The 18,993-nt window shown below is 44.9% G+C and overlaps 1 protein-coding gene across 2 annotated transcripts in view; it reads left to right on the top strand.

Moving 5' to 3' along the window:
* The window catches only part of aplp1 (amyloid beta precursor like protein 1), a 50,467-nt gene that overhangs the window by 22,057 nt on the left and 9,417 nt on the right, over positions 1 to 18,993 (top strand). For both annotated transcript variants that reach the window (XM_014156283.3, XM_014156273.2), the window contains exons 2-4: positions 12,535 to 12,714; positions 15,384 to 15,513; positions 18,091 to 18,203. In XM_014156283.3, the coding sequence (XP_014011758.1) occupies positions 12,535 to 12,714; positions 15,384 to 15,513; positions 18,091 to 18,203 (423 nt within the window). The remainder of the gene's footprint in view (positions 1 to 12,534; positions 12,715 to 15,383; positions 15,514 to 18,090; positions 18,204 to 18,993) is intronic.

Here is an 18,993-nt window from a genome sequence, read left to right as displayed (position 1 = left end):
AAACCTGTGTCAGTCTTCCAGAGATTTGAGACTGGGATGGAGGTTCACCTTCCAGCAGGACAATGACCCTAAGCATACTGCTAAAGCAACACTTGAGTGGTTTAAGGGGAAACATTTAAATGTCTTGGAATGGCCTAGTCGAAGCCCAGACCTCAATCCAATTGAGAATCTGTGGTATAACTTTGCTGTACACTAGCATTACCCATCCAACTTGAAGGGGCTGGAGCAGTTTTGCCTTGAAGAATGGGCAAGAATCCCAGTGGCTAGATGTGCCAAGCTTAGAGAGACATACCCCAAGAGACTTGCAGCTGTAATTGCTGCAAAAGGTATTGACTTTGTGGGGTGAATATTTATGCACGCTCAAGTTTTCGTATTTTTTTTTGTCTTATTTCTTGTTTGTTTCACAATAAAAAATATTATGCATCTTCAAAGTTCTTGGCATGTTGTGTAAATCAAATGATACAAACCCCCCAAAAATCTATTTAAATTCCAGGTTGTAAGGCAACAAAATATGAAAAATGCCAAGGGGGGTGAATAATTTCGCAAGCCACTGTAGTAGACTAAAAGTTGCCATAGCTACGTTATCATCAATATGACTACGTAGTATCTGTCTTGAATGCATCAAACCGGGAGAAGGTAGTTAAGCTAACATTAGCTAGCTAGGCTAACTGAGGCTGCGTGCACTTTCTCATCCTACAAACAACATCATTTCCTTTCAGCATATTAAGTAGCAGCCTACCTGTTGGTTGTAGCCTATCCTTCTCCTTTAACTTTTAATTTCATAAATGTAATTCCATCTTCCATTGATTAAATATCTCCTAACTTCCGTGACATTATTTAGAATTCTGGATCCAGACGCTCCCGGATCGGGTCTTGGGTATTCAGGCACAGTTAAATCCGTGAAGACCTCTACACAGGGCACCAGATGAGACAGGACTGGGGACTGAGAATGGGGGGGTCGGGGGACACTGGCGCAGTCCGACAATACCCACGGATAGGGCCAACCAGGCAGGATATAACCCCACCCACTTTGTCAAAGCACAGCCCCCACACCACCTGAGGAATATCAACAGACCATGAACCTACTACCCTGAGACAAGGCTAAGTATAGCCCACGAAGATCATAGTAAATATTGTTCTATTGATTGAATGCATCTGAAGTGCGTTCTTGCAGTGCCGTCTTAGCCTGGAACCTGCCTTTCCTGTGGCTCAGTTGGTAGAGCATGGTGTGTGCAACGCCAGGGTTGTGGGTTCGATTCTCACGGGGGGCCAGTACCAAAAAAAAAAATGCATGAAATGAAATGTATGCATTCACTACTGTAAGTCGCTCTGGATAAGAGCGTCTGCTAAATGACTAAAAATGTAACATGTAAATGTAAACCTGACAGCTTTTATTGAACTGTGGCCTCTTAACCATATCCCTGGTATGATGTCTACTTTTGTGCATGTCAAATTGGATCTCTTTTGTGCATATCAAATTGCGTATCAAATTGGCCACTCAACAGAGGATGCATACATTGGGGGTTAAGACTAACAGGTTAAGGGTCTACCAATCTGCCACTAAGCTGGTTTGATAGGTACCCAACACAAACTGGAATCCACAACAATTAGCAGTGGGGTTTTAATTAGTATGGAGCGATGATGGGGGTCGATGTTGATGGCACGCTATTCCATATATAGTCAAATGTATTTTATATTTATTTTATAAATATAGTGCACTATTTGTGATCAGGGCCCCCATTTTTGGACACACACCTTAACTGTCTCCACGCTCCACCAGACCAGACTCTCTGCATCCCTGTGTGTCTGACGCTCCTCTCTCATTATCATGGGCCCAGCCAGCCTGGCAGCTGTGGAAGAGACCCTGGCAAAGCCAATGAATAATTAAACACTGTGATTACGATGATGAATGCTCCCAAATCTATTTCACCATATATAGTCTGAGCCCAGCGATGAGATGGAACAACAGCCGAGTGTGAGGCTTTGTGTGAAGGCGGTGAGGGATGGGGAGGGTGGGGATGGAAGGGAAGGGACGGGGTGGGATGGGAAGGTGGGGTGGGAAGGGAAGGGAGGGAAGGTGTGGTTTGGGGAGGGAAGTTGTGGTGGTTTGGGGAGGGAAGTTGTGGTGGTGTGGGGAGGGAAGGTGTGGTGGTGAGGGTAGGGAGGGCCGGGTTGGGGTGGGATAGGCTAGCTGGCTGGAGAGAGCCCAGATCAGAAGTCAGAGTGAGGGATAGGAGGGAAGGATAGGACAGAGAGTGGAGGGGGGTGAGAGGGAGGGATAGGAGGGAGATGGGGATAGGAGGGAAGGATAGGACAGAGAGTGGAGGGGGGTGAGAGGGAGGGATAGGAGGGAGACTGGGATAGGAGGGAAGGATAGGACAGAGAGTGGAGGGGGGTGAGAGGGAGGGATAGGAGGGAGACTGGGATAGGAGGGAAGGATAGGACAGAGAGTGGGGGGATTGAGAGGGGGAGAGAGGAAGGGAGAGAGGACAGAGAACAAAGGGAATGTGGGAGGGCTGGAGTGATAGTCTAGGAGGGAAGGATAGGACAGAGAGTGGAGGGGGGGTGAGAGGGAGGGATAGGATGGAGGGAGAGGACAGAGATCAAAGGGAATGTGGGAGGGATAGAGGGATAGTCTAGGAGGGAAAGATAAGATAGGACGGAGAGTGTAGGGGGGGATTGAGAAGGAGGGTGCAGAGGGAAGGAGGGAAGGAAGGGATTGGAGGGAGAGGACAGATCAAAGGGAATGTGAGAGGAATGGTCTAGGAGGGAAGGATAGGACAGAGTGGAGGAGGGATTGAGAGGGAGGTTACAGAGAGCAGAGGTAAGGTGGGTGGGAGGGAAGGAAGGATGGGAGAGGACAGAGAGTAGAGGGAAGGTGGGAGGGAGGTGAGCCACACACTCTCTGACCATCTGTGCTGCAGAGGACCACAGAGACCGGCACAGCAAGGCGTGTGTGTGTGTGTGTGTGTGTTTTTTTAAGTGTGCATATCAGCGTGTGTGTGTGTGTACGTGCATGCATGCATTTCTGTGCATCCGTTCATGTGCATTAATGTGTTTGAATCCATGTGTGTGTGAGTACATTTGTGTACGGTGTTTATCCCAATATATGTGCTTGTCTGTGTGCGGCGTGTGTGTGCCTCGCCCTTGCGGTGGCACCCGGCCAGTCAGCCCTCAGGGAGGAGGGTTGTAAATAAGCAGGTGAAGTAACCCAGATCCCTACTGCCAGGGGATTAACCCCTCAGAGGTCCCATGTCTCCGGTTCAGCACCCGACCCCACTAAAAATCCATCAACATCAGTACACCAGTCGTAACATAGACTTAACATGATCCTCTCAACACACAGCCCTTAGCTACAGATCTAGGATCAGCTGACCCTCCCCAAGTCCTAACCTTAACCACTACAGGGAAGAAAACCAAACTGACCTTAGATCAGCGTCATTAGGCTTGGACTCCTCCCCCCCCCCACACACAGGAAGTGATGAGCCAGATGAGTCGGTGTCAGACGTGCAGCTCAGCTAACATTTATGGCAGGGCCATCTGATGGATTAAAGGGGTTGACAGATGATGGAGTGGCTCCTCCCCCTCCGCTGCCTTGCCATGTAGGTCTGGGAGATTGCATCATGTCAGAGGATGAAGTCATCCTGCAACAAAAGGCAGGCAGGGGGGAACAGGTGCTGCATATTTAATTAGACAAGGGGGTGGGCCGTGGTGATGCCAGAGGAATATGTAAATTTTATGGCGGCCCTGGCCTGGCACGAGCTCAGCCCAGCTGACAGAGATTTTTATGGGCAAGATTATGGTTTTGGTTTGGTCTCTTTATTTGTCCCCCTGTACTGTCACACACATGCATGCATCTGCTTATCGCATCTGCATTGCAGCTTAACTACCTCCTATCAGAGGTGCATCTGAGAAATGAGGATGACTCTGTCTCTCTGTCTTCATGCTATGCTAGGATATCCCCAGACCACTGTGCTTCCCTCTGCCCTTTGTGCTCTTTGTGTCAGAGTACTCAATACCTCCTTGGAGAATAGGGAACATAGGGACTAGGGAGTACTGTTCATGAAAGGAGTAGAGTCCATCCATCCCTAGTTAATGGATGATGGAGAAAAAGAGAGGGAAATATCAACGGAGAATAAGGAGCAAGAGAGCGGGAAGGAACCAGAAAAAGGCAATCAATGTCTCTGGGCTTGTGTCAACAGGCAATTATTAATGATGAGGTGGGCTCTGGCTCTTTGGCTCTGTGCAGTGGTGAAGTCAGGGAGCTCTCCTCTCCTGTCCACTGTGTTTAGCTCCCTCAGCACGAAGGTGTGACATGTGGGGGGGAAGGGGAAGGGGAAGGGGGAGGGAGAGGGAGAGGGAGGGAGAGAGAGAGAGGGAGAGAGAGCCTTGAAGGAGGTAGAGGGAGAAGGGGGGGGGGGGGGGGGATGGGGCACCACACAAACCCCTCCTCTCTCTCTCTCACACACACACCTCAGCTCACACTACTGTACATCTCTGGGAGACATCCAGGCCTTTACTGTCCAATTAAGTTTGGCCCAGGGGGGAAAAGAACAGAACAGAGCAGCTCTCCAGCCTCCACCTCTCTCATCTCTCTCCGTGGAGGAGCTGGGTAATTGTTAACAGATTGGGAAGTGTTATTGTGAAGCAGTGTGGATCAGGACGTCTCAGACCGGCCGGCCGGGGGTTTCTGTCTGAGAGGCTCACGCCACTGTGGTCACAGCAGAGAGGTCTTAGTGGTCTTAAGCCTAATTGACTAAGAAATAGAATGAAAAGCCCCCGTCCTGGCAGGCAGAGGAACCCAGGCTGGCTTTTCTACTGAGCAGAGAACGAAGAGACAATTAGAGAGATAGTTTAGAGGAGTCAAAAACTGACAAAACATACTTTTTGTGTGAGACCAATTCCATTAGGACAAATATTAAGTCTACTGAATATATTGAAAAATAAATTACACCTAGAAATGTTTGATCTAGCGCTCTATTCCTGCTACCCTTTAGCAAGAGCATCTTCTCAGTTGTCTGCCTTGTTTAGGTGGGGGCTACACTTGACTGTTTGTTTGATTTTACCATTTAAAACAAGATTAGTGACTGGCTGGCAGATTCCCCTAGTGTGCCAAGGCAAGCACCAAGACCACACCAGCACCTTTCATGCAGGCTTTTGGTACTTCCTCCTAAAAGTAATTTAGACCAATTTAGCAGAGGGCAAGCTGTCTTGTCTGACCAACCAATCACAGCCAGATAGGTCCCTGTCAGGAGATGGGTTCTAATCGGTTAGGATGTTGATGTTCAAAATGTTCCAGATAGAGGTGTATTGTATAGAATAGATATGACGTTATATTATGTCTAATAAACTGTCATGCCAGGTCTATGCAGTACATTTCTATCTGCATCCCACCAGATTGAACAGGCTGTAGAACAGGCGTGCTAAACAATTGTCATAAGTAAATGAGTGACGGCAGCTAGTTCCTGTTCACACGCATGTAACTCTACCATACCTTCTGTAAACAACAGTGTTAGTCAGCATGTCTGATTCACTGACAACTGAGAGACAAGGCTTCTTTAATGAGTCTGTGTTGGGTGGGAGAGTTTACGTCTCTCCTGGGTCTCTCTATTGAAATAGACTGATTTCATGCAATTATGAATGACACACAAACAGACATACTGTACATTTTATGAAGCTAGGCAACCTTGATGTAATTCAGAATTTGAATTGTGAGTTTGAAAATGACTATAATGCAAATATGCCAGGGCTTTTATTTACTGAACTGAAGCTCTGATTGCAACATTTAAACTTGGACTATCATAGCCTGCAGTGGTGCCATCAGACCTGTGACTTTCCCAGTCAGCGCCATGCTGAGACACTGCGTGGTAGGCTGGCAGTCACACCACGGAGGAGTAGGAGAGAGTGGGAGGGTGTGATGTCTGTCCTTGCGTGTTGGTTGTCATGATGGTGAGATGGTGAAATGCAGAGTGATTATTCCCAAAGTGGGTCAAAGACAGCATGTCCATAACTGCTAGCAGGACATGGTAACTTTGAAGAGGAGAGAGATAGAGGAGGAGAAGATGGAACAATGTATAAACAAATCCAGGGCTCATTGAGGGAATGCAGGTAGTGTTTGTGATTAGGATTTGTTTTCACGGCAGGCCCATCTAATCTGGTGGTGAATCAGGGAGAGCTGGGATTGGCTGAGGTGCTGCGGAGCATCCTCTCCACGCTGGAGGTCAGGCCATCTGGCTCCAGATGGGCTCCTATTGATCGGAGAGAGCGTGGTGATCCAGTTGCAGGCGTACATCATTGATTTTCTGCTGTAGTGCAGGAGTGGAGAGTGCAGGAGTGGAGAGTGCAGGAGTGGAGAGTGCAGGAGTGGAGAGTGCCGGAGTGGAGAGTTCAGGATGAAGGCTGGAGCAGAGCAGAGCTGTCAGGTCATCTTTTCAAATATCCAGAATATTTTTTTGTGGAGTTGACCTTCCCTGAGTCGAAGAGACATATCTATTTAACCACTACCTCAGCAGGCACAGTGGCTTGTCAGTGTGGGCTGTGTGTAGCTTAAGCAGGCACTTTTATTCTCACACACACACATTCCTTAACACACATCAATAACATGCTCCCAGAAAGCTGCCAGTTCAGCAGAAATCAACATCTCTTAGCACCACTCTTAATAATATGCAAACAGTTTCTATGTCCACTTACTGTATATAGGAGGTTGAGTCATGTACAGTACCAGTATTCATAAGGACTTGAATTAATAAAGTCACTACAGTACCAGTAGTCATAAAGACTTGAATTAATAAAGCCATGTACAGTACCAGTAGTCATAAAGACTTGAATTAATAAAGTCACTACAGTACCAGTAGTCATAAGGACTTGAATGAATAAAGTCACTACAGTACCAGTAGTCATAAGGACTTGAATGAATAAAGTCACTACAGTACCAGTAGTCATAAGGACTTGAATGAATAAAGTCACTACAGTACCAGTAGTCATAAGGACTTGAATGAATAAAGTCACTACAGTACCAGTAGTCATAAAGACTTGAATGAATAAAGTCACTACACTACCAGTAGTCATAAAGACTTGAATGAATAAAGTCACTACAGTACCAGTAGTCATAAAGACTTGAATTAATAAAGCCACTACAGTACCAGTAGTCATAAAGACTTGAATTAATAAAGCCACTACAGTACCAGTAGTCATAAGGACTTGAATTAATAAAGCCATGTACAGTACCAGTAGTCATAAAGACTTGAATTAATAAAGTCACTACAGTACCAGTAGTCATAAGGACTTGAATTAATAAAGCCATGTACAGTACCAGTAGTCACTCATGGAGATTTTAACCTTAGCTCTGTGCTTTGTTAATTATCGCTGAACTCCAAATAAATTGGGTGTCTCTGCACCATTCTGGAGCTCCAAACCCCATTCCTCAAGGCCTCGCTCGGCCACGTCCATTCAGCTTTAATTATAATCCAATGAACTCGTTATCATAGTTTCCATTCATATCTAGTGGGGCTCTAATGCTCAGACTCCTCCGGTCCTTATTATATTTATTGTATATTTATTCATGGATTTTGTATATATTTATTTCCGATATAAATTTTAATTAGAACTTCAAACACTTTAGCAGCAGTCGGCTGAGGCAGAACTTCCCTTTGATCAGACGTCACTCGCCCTGCTTTCCTCTCTCTCTTTTTCCTCTCCCCCTTACCCCTGGGCATCTTGATGCTAATAGGCTGAGTGTTGCTCTTCTTGCCTGTCAGTCCATCTGTCTGTCTATGGAGATTAAAGCAGTTGGGCCAGTCATAAGACGTGTTGAATGGGTTCTGGGTTGCCAGTTTCAGTGTGGATAGGGATATTGTTTGAACTTTCTGTCATATCAGTTTTCATAAGTGACTATTGGCTGTTAAGCCAGAAGAATGGCAAGACTGAGCTAAATTATTTGTTAGGTAGATGTTCAAGCATGTCTTTGAAATATTCCTCTACTTTTTCCGCACCAAAGAGGAGTCATATCTCTGTGCTATATATACTGTACGCGTGAACACAACACCTGATAACTCCATCCCTCTATGTCCCTTTCTAAAATAATCCTACTGAGGCATTGACGTCATAATACTCAGCTTGTGTTAGAAAACGAGCATGTTTGGTCTCTACATCTGGGGAGATTTTCTCATGCAGTGTGTACATCGTCTCCCCTCCTCCTCCACTCTACTCTCCTCCTTTCTTCTCCCTTCCACTCCTACTCTCACCCCTCCTCCCTCCCTCTCCTGTGTGTTAATGTACTTGAAGTGGCCCGGCTGTCAATGAGCTTGTATTAATACCTGACTGGGAGCAGCGGGGCCGGGGCCGGCTGGTGTTTGTTCCTCCACGGTGCCTCCCCTGGGCCCGACCCCCAGGCTGCAGGCAGAGGGAACGGATCCCATGATCAATAACAACATCCTAGCAGGCTGCTGAGAGAGGGTAGGAAGGAGGGGGGAGGGTGGAGAGAGGGGGAGAGAGGGGGTAGGAAGGAGGGGTGAGGGTGGAGAGAGGGGGGAGAAAGAGGCAGAAAGAGAGGGAGAGGAAAAGAGAAAGAGCTAAGGGAGAGAAACAGTAGGGCAGAGATTGAGAGAATAGAGGGGAGTGGTAGAAAGAGGATAAGAGGGGCAGATGGGAGCAGGCTTTACAGTATATAGTTGTTGTACATTTCCTATTTATCCAGCCTATCTTTATATTATCAACTCTTAACATTGCTAACAAAACCAGGGCGTAGTTTCAGTCGATAAGTCAGACTTTCCATTGGCTTTGGGTGTCACTCAATGCATGATCTGGTATACATCTTTTATGATCTTTGTCTCTGCCAATATTCTCTATCACTGTAGCTACAGTGTGAGACAATGGTATATGCATTAGCTTGAAAGTCCATTTTTCTCTCTCTCTCTCCTGTCTCATATATATATATATATATATATATATATATATATATATATATATATATATATATATATATATATATATATATATGCTCAAAAAAATAAAGGGAACACTTAAACAACACATCCTAGATCTGAATGAAAGAAATAATCTTATGAAATACTTTTTTCTTTACATAGTTGAATGTGCTGACAACAAAATCACACAAAAATAATCAATGGAAATCCAATTTATCAACCCATGGAGGTCTGGATTTGGAGTCACACTCCAAATTAAAGTGGAAAACCACACTACAGGCTGATCCAACTTTGATGTAATGTCCTTAAAACAAGTCAAAATGAGGCTCAGTAGTGTGTGTGGCCTCCACGTGCCTGTATGACCTCCCTACAATGCCTGGGCATGCTCCTGATGAGGTGGCGGATGGTCTCCTGAGGGATCTCCTCCCAGACCTGGACTAAAGCATCCGCCAACTCCTGGACAGTCTGTGGTGCAACGTGGCGTTGGTGGATGGAGCGAGACATGATGTCCCAGATGTGCTCAATTGGATTCAGGTCTGGGGAACGGACGGGCCAGTCCATAGCATCAATGCCTTCCTCTTGCAGCAACTGCTGACACAGTCCAGCCACATGAGGTCTAGCATTGTCTTGCATTAGGAGGAACCCATGGCCAACCGCACAAGCATATGGTCTCACAAGGGGTCTGAGGATCTCATCTCGGTACCTAATGGCAGTCAGGCTACCTCTGGCGAGCACATGGAGGGCTGTGCGGCCCCCCAAAGAAATGCCACCCCACACCATGACTGACCCACTGCCAAACCGGTCATGCTGGAGGATGTTGCAGGCAGCAGAACGTTCTCCACGGCGTCTCCAGACTCTGTCACGTCTGTCACGTGCTCAGTGTGAACCTGCTTTCATCTGTGAAGAGCACAGGGCGCCAGTGGCGAATTTGCCAATCTTGGTGTTCTCTGGCAAATGCCAAACGTCCTGCACGGTGTTGGGCTGTAAGCACAACCCCCACCTGTGGACGTTGGGCCCTCATACCACCCTCATGGAGTCTGTTTCTGACCGTTTGAGCAGACACATGCACATTTGTGGCCTGCTGGAGGTCATTTGGCAGGGCTCTGGCAGTGCTTCTCCTGCTCCTCCTTGCACAAAGGCGGAGGTAGCGGTCCTGCTGCTGGGTTGTTGCCCTCCTACGGCTTCCTCCACGCCTCCTGATGTACTGGCCTGTCTCCTGGTAGCGCCTCCATGCTCTGGACACTACGCTGACAGACACAGCAAACCTTCTTGCCACAGCTCGCATTGATGTGCCATCCTGGATGAGCTGCACTACCTGAGCCACTTGTGTGGGTTGTAGACTCCGTCTCATGCTACCACTGGAGTGAAAGCACCACCAGCATTCAAAAGTGATCAAAACATCAGCCAGGAAGCATAGGAACTGAGAAGTGGTCTGTGGTCCCCACCTGCAGAACCACTCCTTTATTGTGGGTGTCTTGCTAATTGCCTATAATTTCCACCTGGTGTCTATTCCATTTGCACAACAGCATGTGAAATGAATTGTCAATCAGTGTTGCTTCCTAAGTGGACAGTTTGATTTCACAGAAGTGTGATTGACTTGGAGTTACATTGTGTTGTTTAAGTGTTCCCTTTATTTTTTTGAGCAGTGTATATAAAAAGTCGGTTAGGACATCTACTTTGTGCATGACACAAGTAATTTTTCCAACATTTGTTTACAGACAGATTATTTCACTGTATCACAATTCCAGTGGGTCAGAAGTTTACATTCACTAAGTTGACTGTGCCTTTAAACGGCTTGGAAAAATCCAGAAAATGACGTCATGGCTTTAGAAGCTTCTGATAGGCTGATTGACATCATTTGAGTCAATTGGAGGTGTACCTGTGAATGTATTTCAAGGCCTACCTTCAAACTCAGAGTCTCTTTCCTTGACAACATGGGAAAATGAAAAGAAATCAGCCAAGACCTCAGAAAACAAATTGTAGACCTCCACAAGTCTGGTTCATCCTTGGGAGCAATTTCCAAACACCTGAAGGTACCACGTTCATCTGTACAAACAATAGTACGCAAGTATAAACACCATGGGACCATGCAGCCATCATACCGCTCAGGAAGGAGACGCATTCTGTCTCCTAGAGATGAACGTACTTTGGTGCAAAAAGTGCAAATCAATCCCAGAACAACAGCAAAGGACCTTGTGAAGATGCTGGAGGAAACGGGTACAAAAGTATCTATATCCACAGTAAAACGAGTCCTATATCGACATAACCTGAAAGGCCGCTCAGCAAGGAAGAAGCCACTGCTCCAAAATTGCCATTAAAAAAGCCAGACTGCGGTTTGCAACTGCACATGGGGACGAAGATCGTACTTTTTGGAGAAATGTCCTCTGGTCTGATGAAACAAAAATAGAACTGTTTGGTCATAATGGCCATCATTATTTTTGGAGGAAAAATGGTGAGGCTTGCAAGCCGAAGAACACCATCCCAACCGTGAAGCACACATGGGTGGTAGCATCATGTTGTGGAGGTGCTTTGCTGCAGGAGGGACTGGTGCACTTCACAAAATAGATGGCATCATGAGGGAGGTAAATTATGTGGATATATTGAAGTTACATCTCAAGACATCAGTCAGGACGTTAAAGCTTGGTCGCAGATGCGCCTCCAAATGGACAATGACCCCAAGCATACTTCCAAAGTTGTGGCAAAATGGCTTAAGGACAACAAAGTCAAGGTATTGGAGTGGCAATCACAAAGCCCTGACCTCAATCCCATAGAAAATGTGTGGGCAGAACTGAAAAAGCGTGTTCGAGCAAGGAGACCTACAAACCTGACTCAGTTACACCAGCTCTGTCAAGAGGAATGGACCAAAATTCACCCAACTTATTGTGGGAAGCTTGTGGAAGGCTACTAATTGAGTGTATGTAAAGTTCTGACCCACTGGGAATGTGATGAAAGAAATAAAAGCTGAAATAAATATTTTTCTCTACTATTATTCTGACATTTCACATTCTTAAAATAAAGTGGTGATCCTAACTGACCTAAGACAGAGAATTTTTACTAGGATTAAATGTCAGGAATTGTGAAAAACTGAGTTTAAATAAGGTGTATGTAAACTTCCGACTTCAACTGTGTATATATATGCATGCACACACACACAGAATGGATGCAACGATGTATACACACACTCACTCTCTCTGCAGCTAAGCCATTGTTTGTGTTGGGAGATAGATCAGAGAGATTGTATCAGCGGGTACATTTAGACTAATCTAAGGTCCTGTCCTTCATTCTCAAACTCGATATTATCCAACCACTTTGTTTGTATTGACAACTCTTCTCTCTCTCACACAATTCAATTCAAGGACTTTATTGGCATGGTAAACATATGTTAACATTGCCAAAGCATGTGAAGTAGATAATAAACAAAATAGAAATAAACAATACAAATTAACAGTAAACATTACACTCTCTCTCAGGACAACCATAACAAAGTATTTCTCTCCCCCCACCTTTCTACCTTCATCCCTCTCTCCTTCCATCTATTTCTCAACTTCTCTCTTCTCTTTCTACCACACCTCACCCCCTCTCCTCTCCCTGTCTAACTCCCTCTCTCTAGGCCTTGGCCATGGCTGAGGTGAATGGACCAGGGCCCCTGGTGGCTGAGCCGCAGATTGCCATGTTCTGTGGGCGTCAGCTGCTGCACATGAACCCTGAGACTGGCCAATGGGAGCCTGACCCTCAGGGCCGCCAGGGCTGCTTCACAGAACCCAACCAGATTCTGTCCTACTGCCAAGAGGTAGGAGCCAACAACACAGCTATGGTTATGAGATCGACCTCATACTGCACTGTTACTGCACTGTAATGCTCAGCTCATCTCCAATGCTGCTGCAATAGCATACTAGAGAGCAGATACTTTAGATGGGTTTATGGATATAAAGATAGTGGTAGATTCAGTGCCTTCAGAAAGTATTCATACCCCTTGACTTATTGTTACAGACTGAATTCAATATGCAGTAAAAACAAATTATACACACAATAATGACAAAGTGAAAACATGTTTTTGCAAACGATTACAAGCATACCCATAACATGATGCAGTCACAACTATGCTTGAACATATGGAGAGTGGTACTCAGTAATGTGTTGTGTTGGATTTGACACAAACATATTCAGGACAAAAATGGAATTGCTTTGCCACATTTTTTGCAGTTTTACTTTAGTGCCTTGTTGCAAACAGAATGCATGTTTTGGAATATTTTTCTTCTGTACAGACTTCTTTCTTTTCAGTCTGTCAAATAGGTTAGTATTGTGGCATACGGTAACTACAATGTTGTTGATCATTTTTATCCTACCACAGCCATTAAACTCTAACTCTTTTAAAGTCACCATTGGCCACATGGTGAAATTCCTGAGCGGTTTCTCTCCTCTCCGGCAACTAAGTTAGCAAGGACACCTGTATCTTTGTAGTGACTGGGTGTATTGATACACCATCCAAAGTGTAATTAATAACTTCACCATGCTCAAAGGGATATATATATTTTTTACCCATCTACCAATTGGTGCCATTCTTTGCGAGGCATTGGAAAACATCTCTGGTCTTTGTGGTTGAATCTGTGTTTGAAATTCAGTGCTTGACTGAAGGACGTTACATATATTTGTGTGTGTGTGTGTGTGTGTGTGTGTGTGGGGTACAGAGATGAGGTAGTCATTCACTATTGCACACGGAGTGAGTCCATGCAACTTATTGGGGTTTCAGGTGTCTCCGGAAGGTGGTGATTGACTCCAGGACAGCGGAGTCAATCACCACCTTCCGGAGACACCTGAAACCCCACCTCTTCAAGGAATACCTGGGATAGGATAAAGTAATCCTTCTAACCCCCCCCCTTAAAAGATTTAGATGCACTATTGTAAAGTGGTTGTTCCACTGGATATTATAGGTGAATGCACCAATTTGTAAGTCGCTCTGGATAAGAGCGTCTGCTAAATGACTAAAATGTAAATGTAAAATGATTATTATGTGACTTGTTAAGCACATTTTTACTCCTGAACTTATTTAGGCTTGCCATAACAAAGGGTTTGAATACTTATTGACTCAAGACGTTTCAGCTTTTAATTTTAAATTGATTTGTAAACATTTAAAAACATCATTCCACTTTGACATTATGGGGAATTGTGTGTAGGCCAGTGACAAAATCTACATTTTTATCCATTTTAAATTCAGGCTGTAACAACAACATTTGGAAAACGTCAAGGGGTGTGAATACTTTCTGAATGCACTGTAAATGGGTGGACAGACTGGTACAGATAGATAGATACCTCACACAACATTATGAATAGGAGCAGGAGTAACCAACCCTAATCTCCCAATCTGTCTCACTTGGTTTGTCTTGTCCTATGGTAGGTATGGTATGGTATGTATGGTATGTATGGTATGTATGTATGTATGTATGTATGTATGTATGTATGTATGTATGTATGTATGTATGTATGTATGTATGTATGTATGTATGTATGTATGTATGTATGTATGTATGTATGTATAGTGCAGTGATGGTGGTCAGGAGGAAATATTTATTGATATTTCCTGAATATTAATACTACCATCCATCAATCTTCCTCCTGCCACGTTTATCCTCCTAATTCCTGACAGTCTCCTGCATGCCAAACTTAAGGCATATCAATGGCATGACAGGCCTTGCCACAGCCTTGGTTTGATTAGAGACTCGCTGCTCCCCCTCCCCAACAAGAGCAAGGAGCCTGTTTTTATAAAAGGACATCATGCGCCACCTGGTGGCTAAATGAAGCACAGCGGGCAAAGCAAACAGCAGTCACACAGTTGAAATGGCTGTAATGTGATTACCCAGCTCATTATGCATCTGTGATTTCTTTTTCCTCAACGTCTGTGGATCCGGGTCTCAGACAGCGTGCCAAATACATTTCTCAATCCATTAAACCTCATTATAGGGCTGTGCTTATGCCATTGCCCTACATTTTAATTGAAAGTAGTCAGATGTGAAATTGGGATTTTGGAAAGAATTGGAAGTGGGATTGTATAGGTCAACTTGTTTTCAGACTGGAATTTTCCTTACAACTTAAGGAGAATTTCAGTGTACGACGTGCATCGTCAGAAAATAGACCCTTAGGGCCAAAGTGTTTCAGACCGTTGCATGAGTCTCCTTTTTACCTTTCTCCCTATTGATTGTGCTATCCTCTCTCCTCCTCTCTCCCTCTCCTACTCCCTCTTGCCCTCTCCTCCTCTCTCCCTCTCCTCCTCTCTCTCTCCCTCTGTCTGTACTGTACGTCTCCTCTCCCCTCAACACTCCTTTTCCCCTCTCCATTTGTCTGACCCTGTTGTCTCTCTCCTCTCTGTTGTCCTGTCTGTCCATATCATCCATCCATCTGTCCCTCCCTCTGTCTTTCTGTCTCTCTCCCGCCGTCTGTCTGCCTGTCCATCTGTCCAACCAGATGTACCCAGCCCTACAGATCTCCCATGTGGAGGAGTCCTCCAGCCCCGTCACCATCCCAGCCTGGTGTAAGAAGGGCTGGGGCCACTGCCAGACACGCCCCTTCATCGTCATGCCCTACCGCTGCCAGGGTAAGAACAACACGTCTGCAATGTCTGCACCCTCAGCATCATCATCCTTCTAATCTTCAGCATATCCCTACACAAACATCACTCAAAACATTGCACAACTTCCCTTTGATCACCCACCCCATATCCGAGGATAACTTTATTATATTAATAAGTAACATGTCATCATTATGTTTAATACAAAGCATGTCATTTCCATGATATGGTTAAGTAGCGTTCAAATTCAGCCTCGGGGAAGTAATAATAGAAACGGACATAGTACTGTCTAATAGTTCATTTGAATGGATTCCATTGTCAAAGCTTTGTCAGGTGCACCAAAGAGCTTCACTCCATTAAAATGGTGGAAAGGTCTTTCAGTCTGTGTTGAATATTAACCCACTTGTCCCCACATTTTACCAAACATGCCACTATGCACATTTTATGCCATTAGTAACCCTAACATGTAATCCAAATTGCTTAAAAAAATTATAGTAATTGAAAAGTATGTAAAAAATAATTGTGACTGGTGGGATCATACAGTGCTCTGCCTATAATAAAATGAACAGACATTTGCCCCAATATCTACTGTATATACCTCAGCTAATTTACCCACACACCTCAACCCAATTACCCACACACCCCATCCCTCTCTCCCCATGCCCTAACCCTAACACCCACATGCCAATACCCTAATATTGATACAATCAAGTACTGATACACCCATATCCTAGCCCTGAATGATACACCATATCCTAGCCCTGAATGATACTCATTTTTATTTTTTTATTTCACCTTTATTTAACCAGGTAGGCTAGTTGAGAACATGTTCTCATTTGCAACTGCGACCTGGCCAAGATAAAGCAAAGCAGTTCGACACATACAACAACACAGAGTTACACATGGAATAAACAAACATACAGTCAATAATACAGTAGAACAAGTGTATATATACAGCATGTGCAAATGAGGTAGGATAAGGGAGGTAAGGCAATAAATAAGCCATGGTGGTGAAGTAATTACAATATAGCAATTAAACACTGGAATGGTAGATGTGCAGAAGATGAATGTGCAAGTAGAGATACTGGGGTGCAAAGGAGCAAGATAAATAAATAAATAAATGCAGTATGGCGATGAGGTAGTTGGATGGGCTATTTACACATGGGCTATGTACAGGTGCAATGATCTGTGAGCACGCCCACATTCTCATCGACGGGGCTGTAGTAGAGCTGGTTGAGAGCTTCAAGTTCAACAAACCAACATGGTCTGAGCACACCAAGACCGTCATGAAGAGGGCACGACAAAACCTATTCCCCCTCAGGAGACTGAAAAGATTTGGCATGGGTCCTCAGATCCTCAAAAGGTTCTACAGCTGCACCATCGAGAGCATCCTGACTGCATCCTAACTTGCCTGGTATGGCAACTGCTCGGCCTCTACAGAGGGTAGTGCGAACGGCTCAGTACATTACTGGGGCCAAGCTTCCTGCCATCCAGGCTCTCTATACCAGGCAGTGTCAGAGGAAGGCCCTAAAACTCCTGAACACCTAATCAAATGGCTACCCAGACTTTTTGCATTTTTTAAAAAATTGTTTTTATTTTATCTTTATTTAACTAGGCAAGTCAGTTAAGAACAAATTCTTATTTTCAATGACGGCCTAGGAACAGTGGGTTAACTGCCTTGTTTAGAGGCAGAACGACAGATTTTTACCTTGTCAGCTCGGGGATTCGATCTTGCAACCTTTCGGTTACTAGTTCAACGCTCTTACCACTAAGCTACCTGCCGTCCCCAATATAATTTTATTCGATTTTTAATCATTCTCGACACCTTAATAATGCATAATATATGGCTTATTTGTTAATAAATACAACTGTAACTTCTCTAGAACCTGTAAAGTACAAAAGTTATTAATTTCACTATTGTGACCGATGGAATTAAAATCTGAAATTAAGCATATTTCACATTGTTCTGTCCTTGACTGACTGACTGACTGGCTGCAGCTATTGAAAGTAGAACTGCAGGCAGCAGCACACCATTGTGTTCTGGCTCAATCTCCACTTCCCACCTCGTCCTCAGCCCAGACAGTGCAGAGGCACTGTAATGAGTTGGCATTATCTTATTATACTGGACCTTTCTAGTTCAATGCTCTCTCTCTCTCTCTCCTTCTCCCTCTCTCTCTCTCTCTCCTTCTCCCCCTCTCCCTCTCTCTCTCTCTCCCTCTCTCTCTCTCTCTCTCTCCCTCTCTCTCTCTCTCTCTCCCTCTCTCTCTCTCTCTCTCCTTCTCTCTCTCTCTCTCTCTCTCTCCTTCTCTCTCTCTCTCTCTCTCTCTCTCCTTCTCTCTCTCTCTCTCTCTCTCTCCTTCTCTCTCTCTCTCCTTCTCTCTCTCTCTCCTTCGCTCTCTCTCCTTCTCTCTCTCTCTCCTTCTCTCCTCTCTCCTCTCCTTCTCCCTCCCTCCTTCTCCCTCTCTTGGGTTTATGGATGTTTATCAACATTCTTTATCAATTAAAAAATGTTACAACCAAGGCAAGTATTAAAATATAAAATATTCTCATTCCATTTCCCTCCTCTCTCTCTCTCTCGCTCTCTCTCTCTCTCTCGCTCTGCAGTGGGTGAGTATGTGAGTGAGGCCCTGTTGGTTCCAGACCGATGCCGTTTCCTGCACCAGGAGCAGATGGATGCCTGTGAGAGCTACGTCTACTGGCACAACATAGCCAAGGAGGTGCGGGCGGAGCGACATTATATTAACTAAGATTATATTAGAGTTAATTAAATTATGCCTAAATGATATTACATGTTCATTTTTCAATTCATTTCTTAAGTTTTAATTGGGTTTTAACACCGCTAGGACTCTTTATAGAGAGTTAGCATAGACTTCTATAAGACATTAAACTTTGACTTGGACTAATTGAGTCAATAACAAAACTGCAGTGTAGACTGCAGTAAAAGACTGGGGCTGGAAGCTAACTGTACCCAGCTGGGTGTAGTGTAACACAGTATCATACTGCATCAGCAGAATGAGCAGCTAGAGGAGTTTATTATAGGCCAGGGAGGTGTGGTAATTTATTATATTCCAGGGAGGTGAGACAGTTTATTAGAGACAAGGGAGGTGAGGAGGTGCATTAGAGGCCAGGGAGGTAAGGAGGTGCATTAGAGGACAGGGAGGTGAGGGGGTGCATTAGAGGCCAGGGAGGTGAGGGGGTGCATTAGAGGCCAGGGAGGTGAGGGGGTGCATTAGAGGCCAGGGAGGTGAGGGGGTGCATTAGAGGCCAGGGAGGTGAGGGGGTGCATTAGAGGCCAGGGAGGTGAAGGGGTGCATTAGAGGCCAGGGAGGTGAGGCAGTTTTTATAATTCACCTTCATCATGCTGAGGAAGAGGTTACCCCCTGTCGTGTTCCATTCCTCCTGCTAGTTAGTTCCCTTTGATCACACTCACATTTCCTCTCTTTTTCTATGCACCCCTGATCTCTCTCTAGTTCACCTTGGTCTTTTCCAGTCTTGATTCATGTTTAA

Source organism: Salmo salar, chromosome 02, assembly GCF_965601325.2.
Source record: "Salmo salar chromosome 02, fSalSal1, whole genome shotgun sequence".
Taxonomy (NCBI): domain Eukaryota; kingdom Metazoa; phylum Chordata; class Actinopteri; order Salmoniformes; family Salmonidae; genus Salmo; species Salmo salar.
The sequence above is the reverse complement of the archived record's forward strand: the minus strand, read 5'-3'. Positions and strand labels throughout refer to the sequence as shown.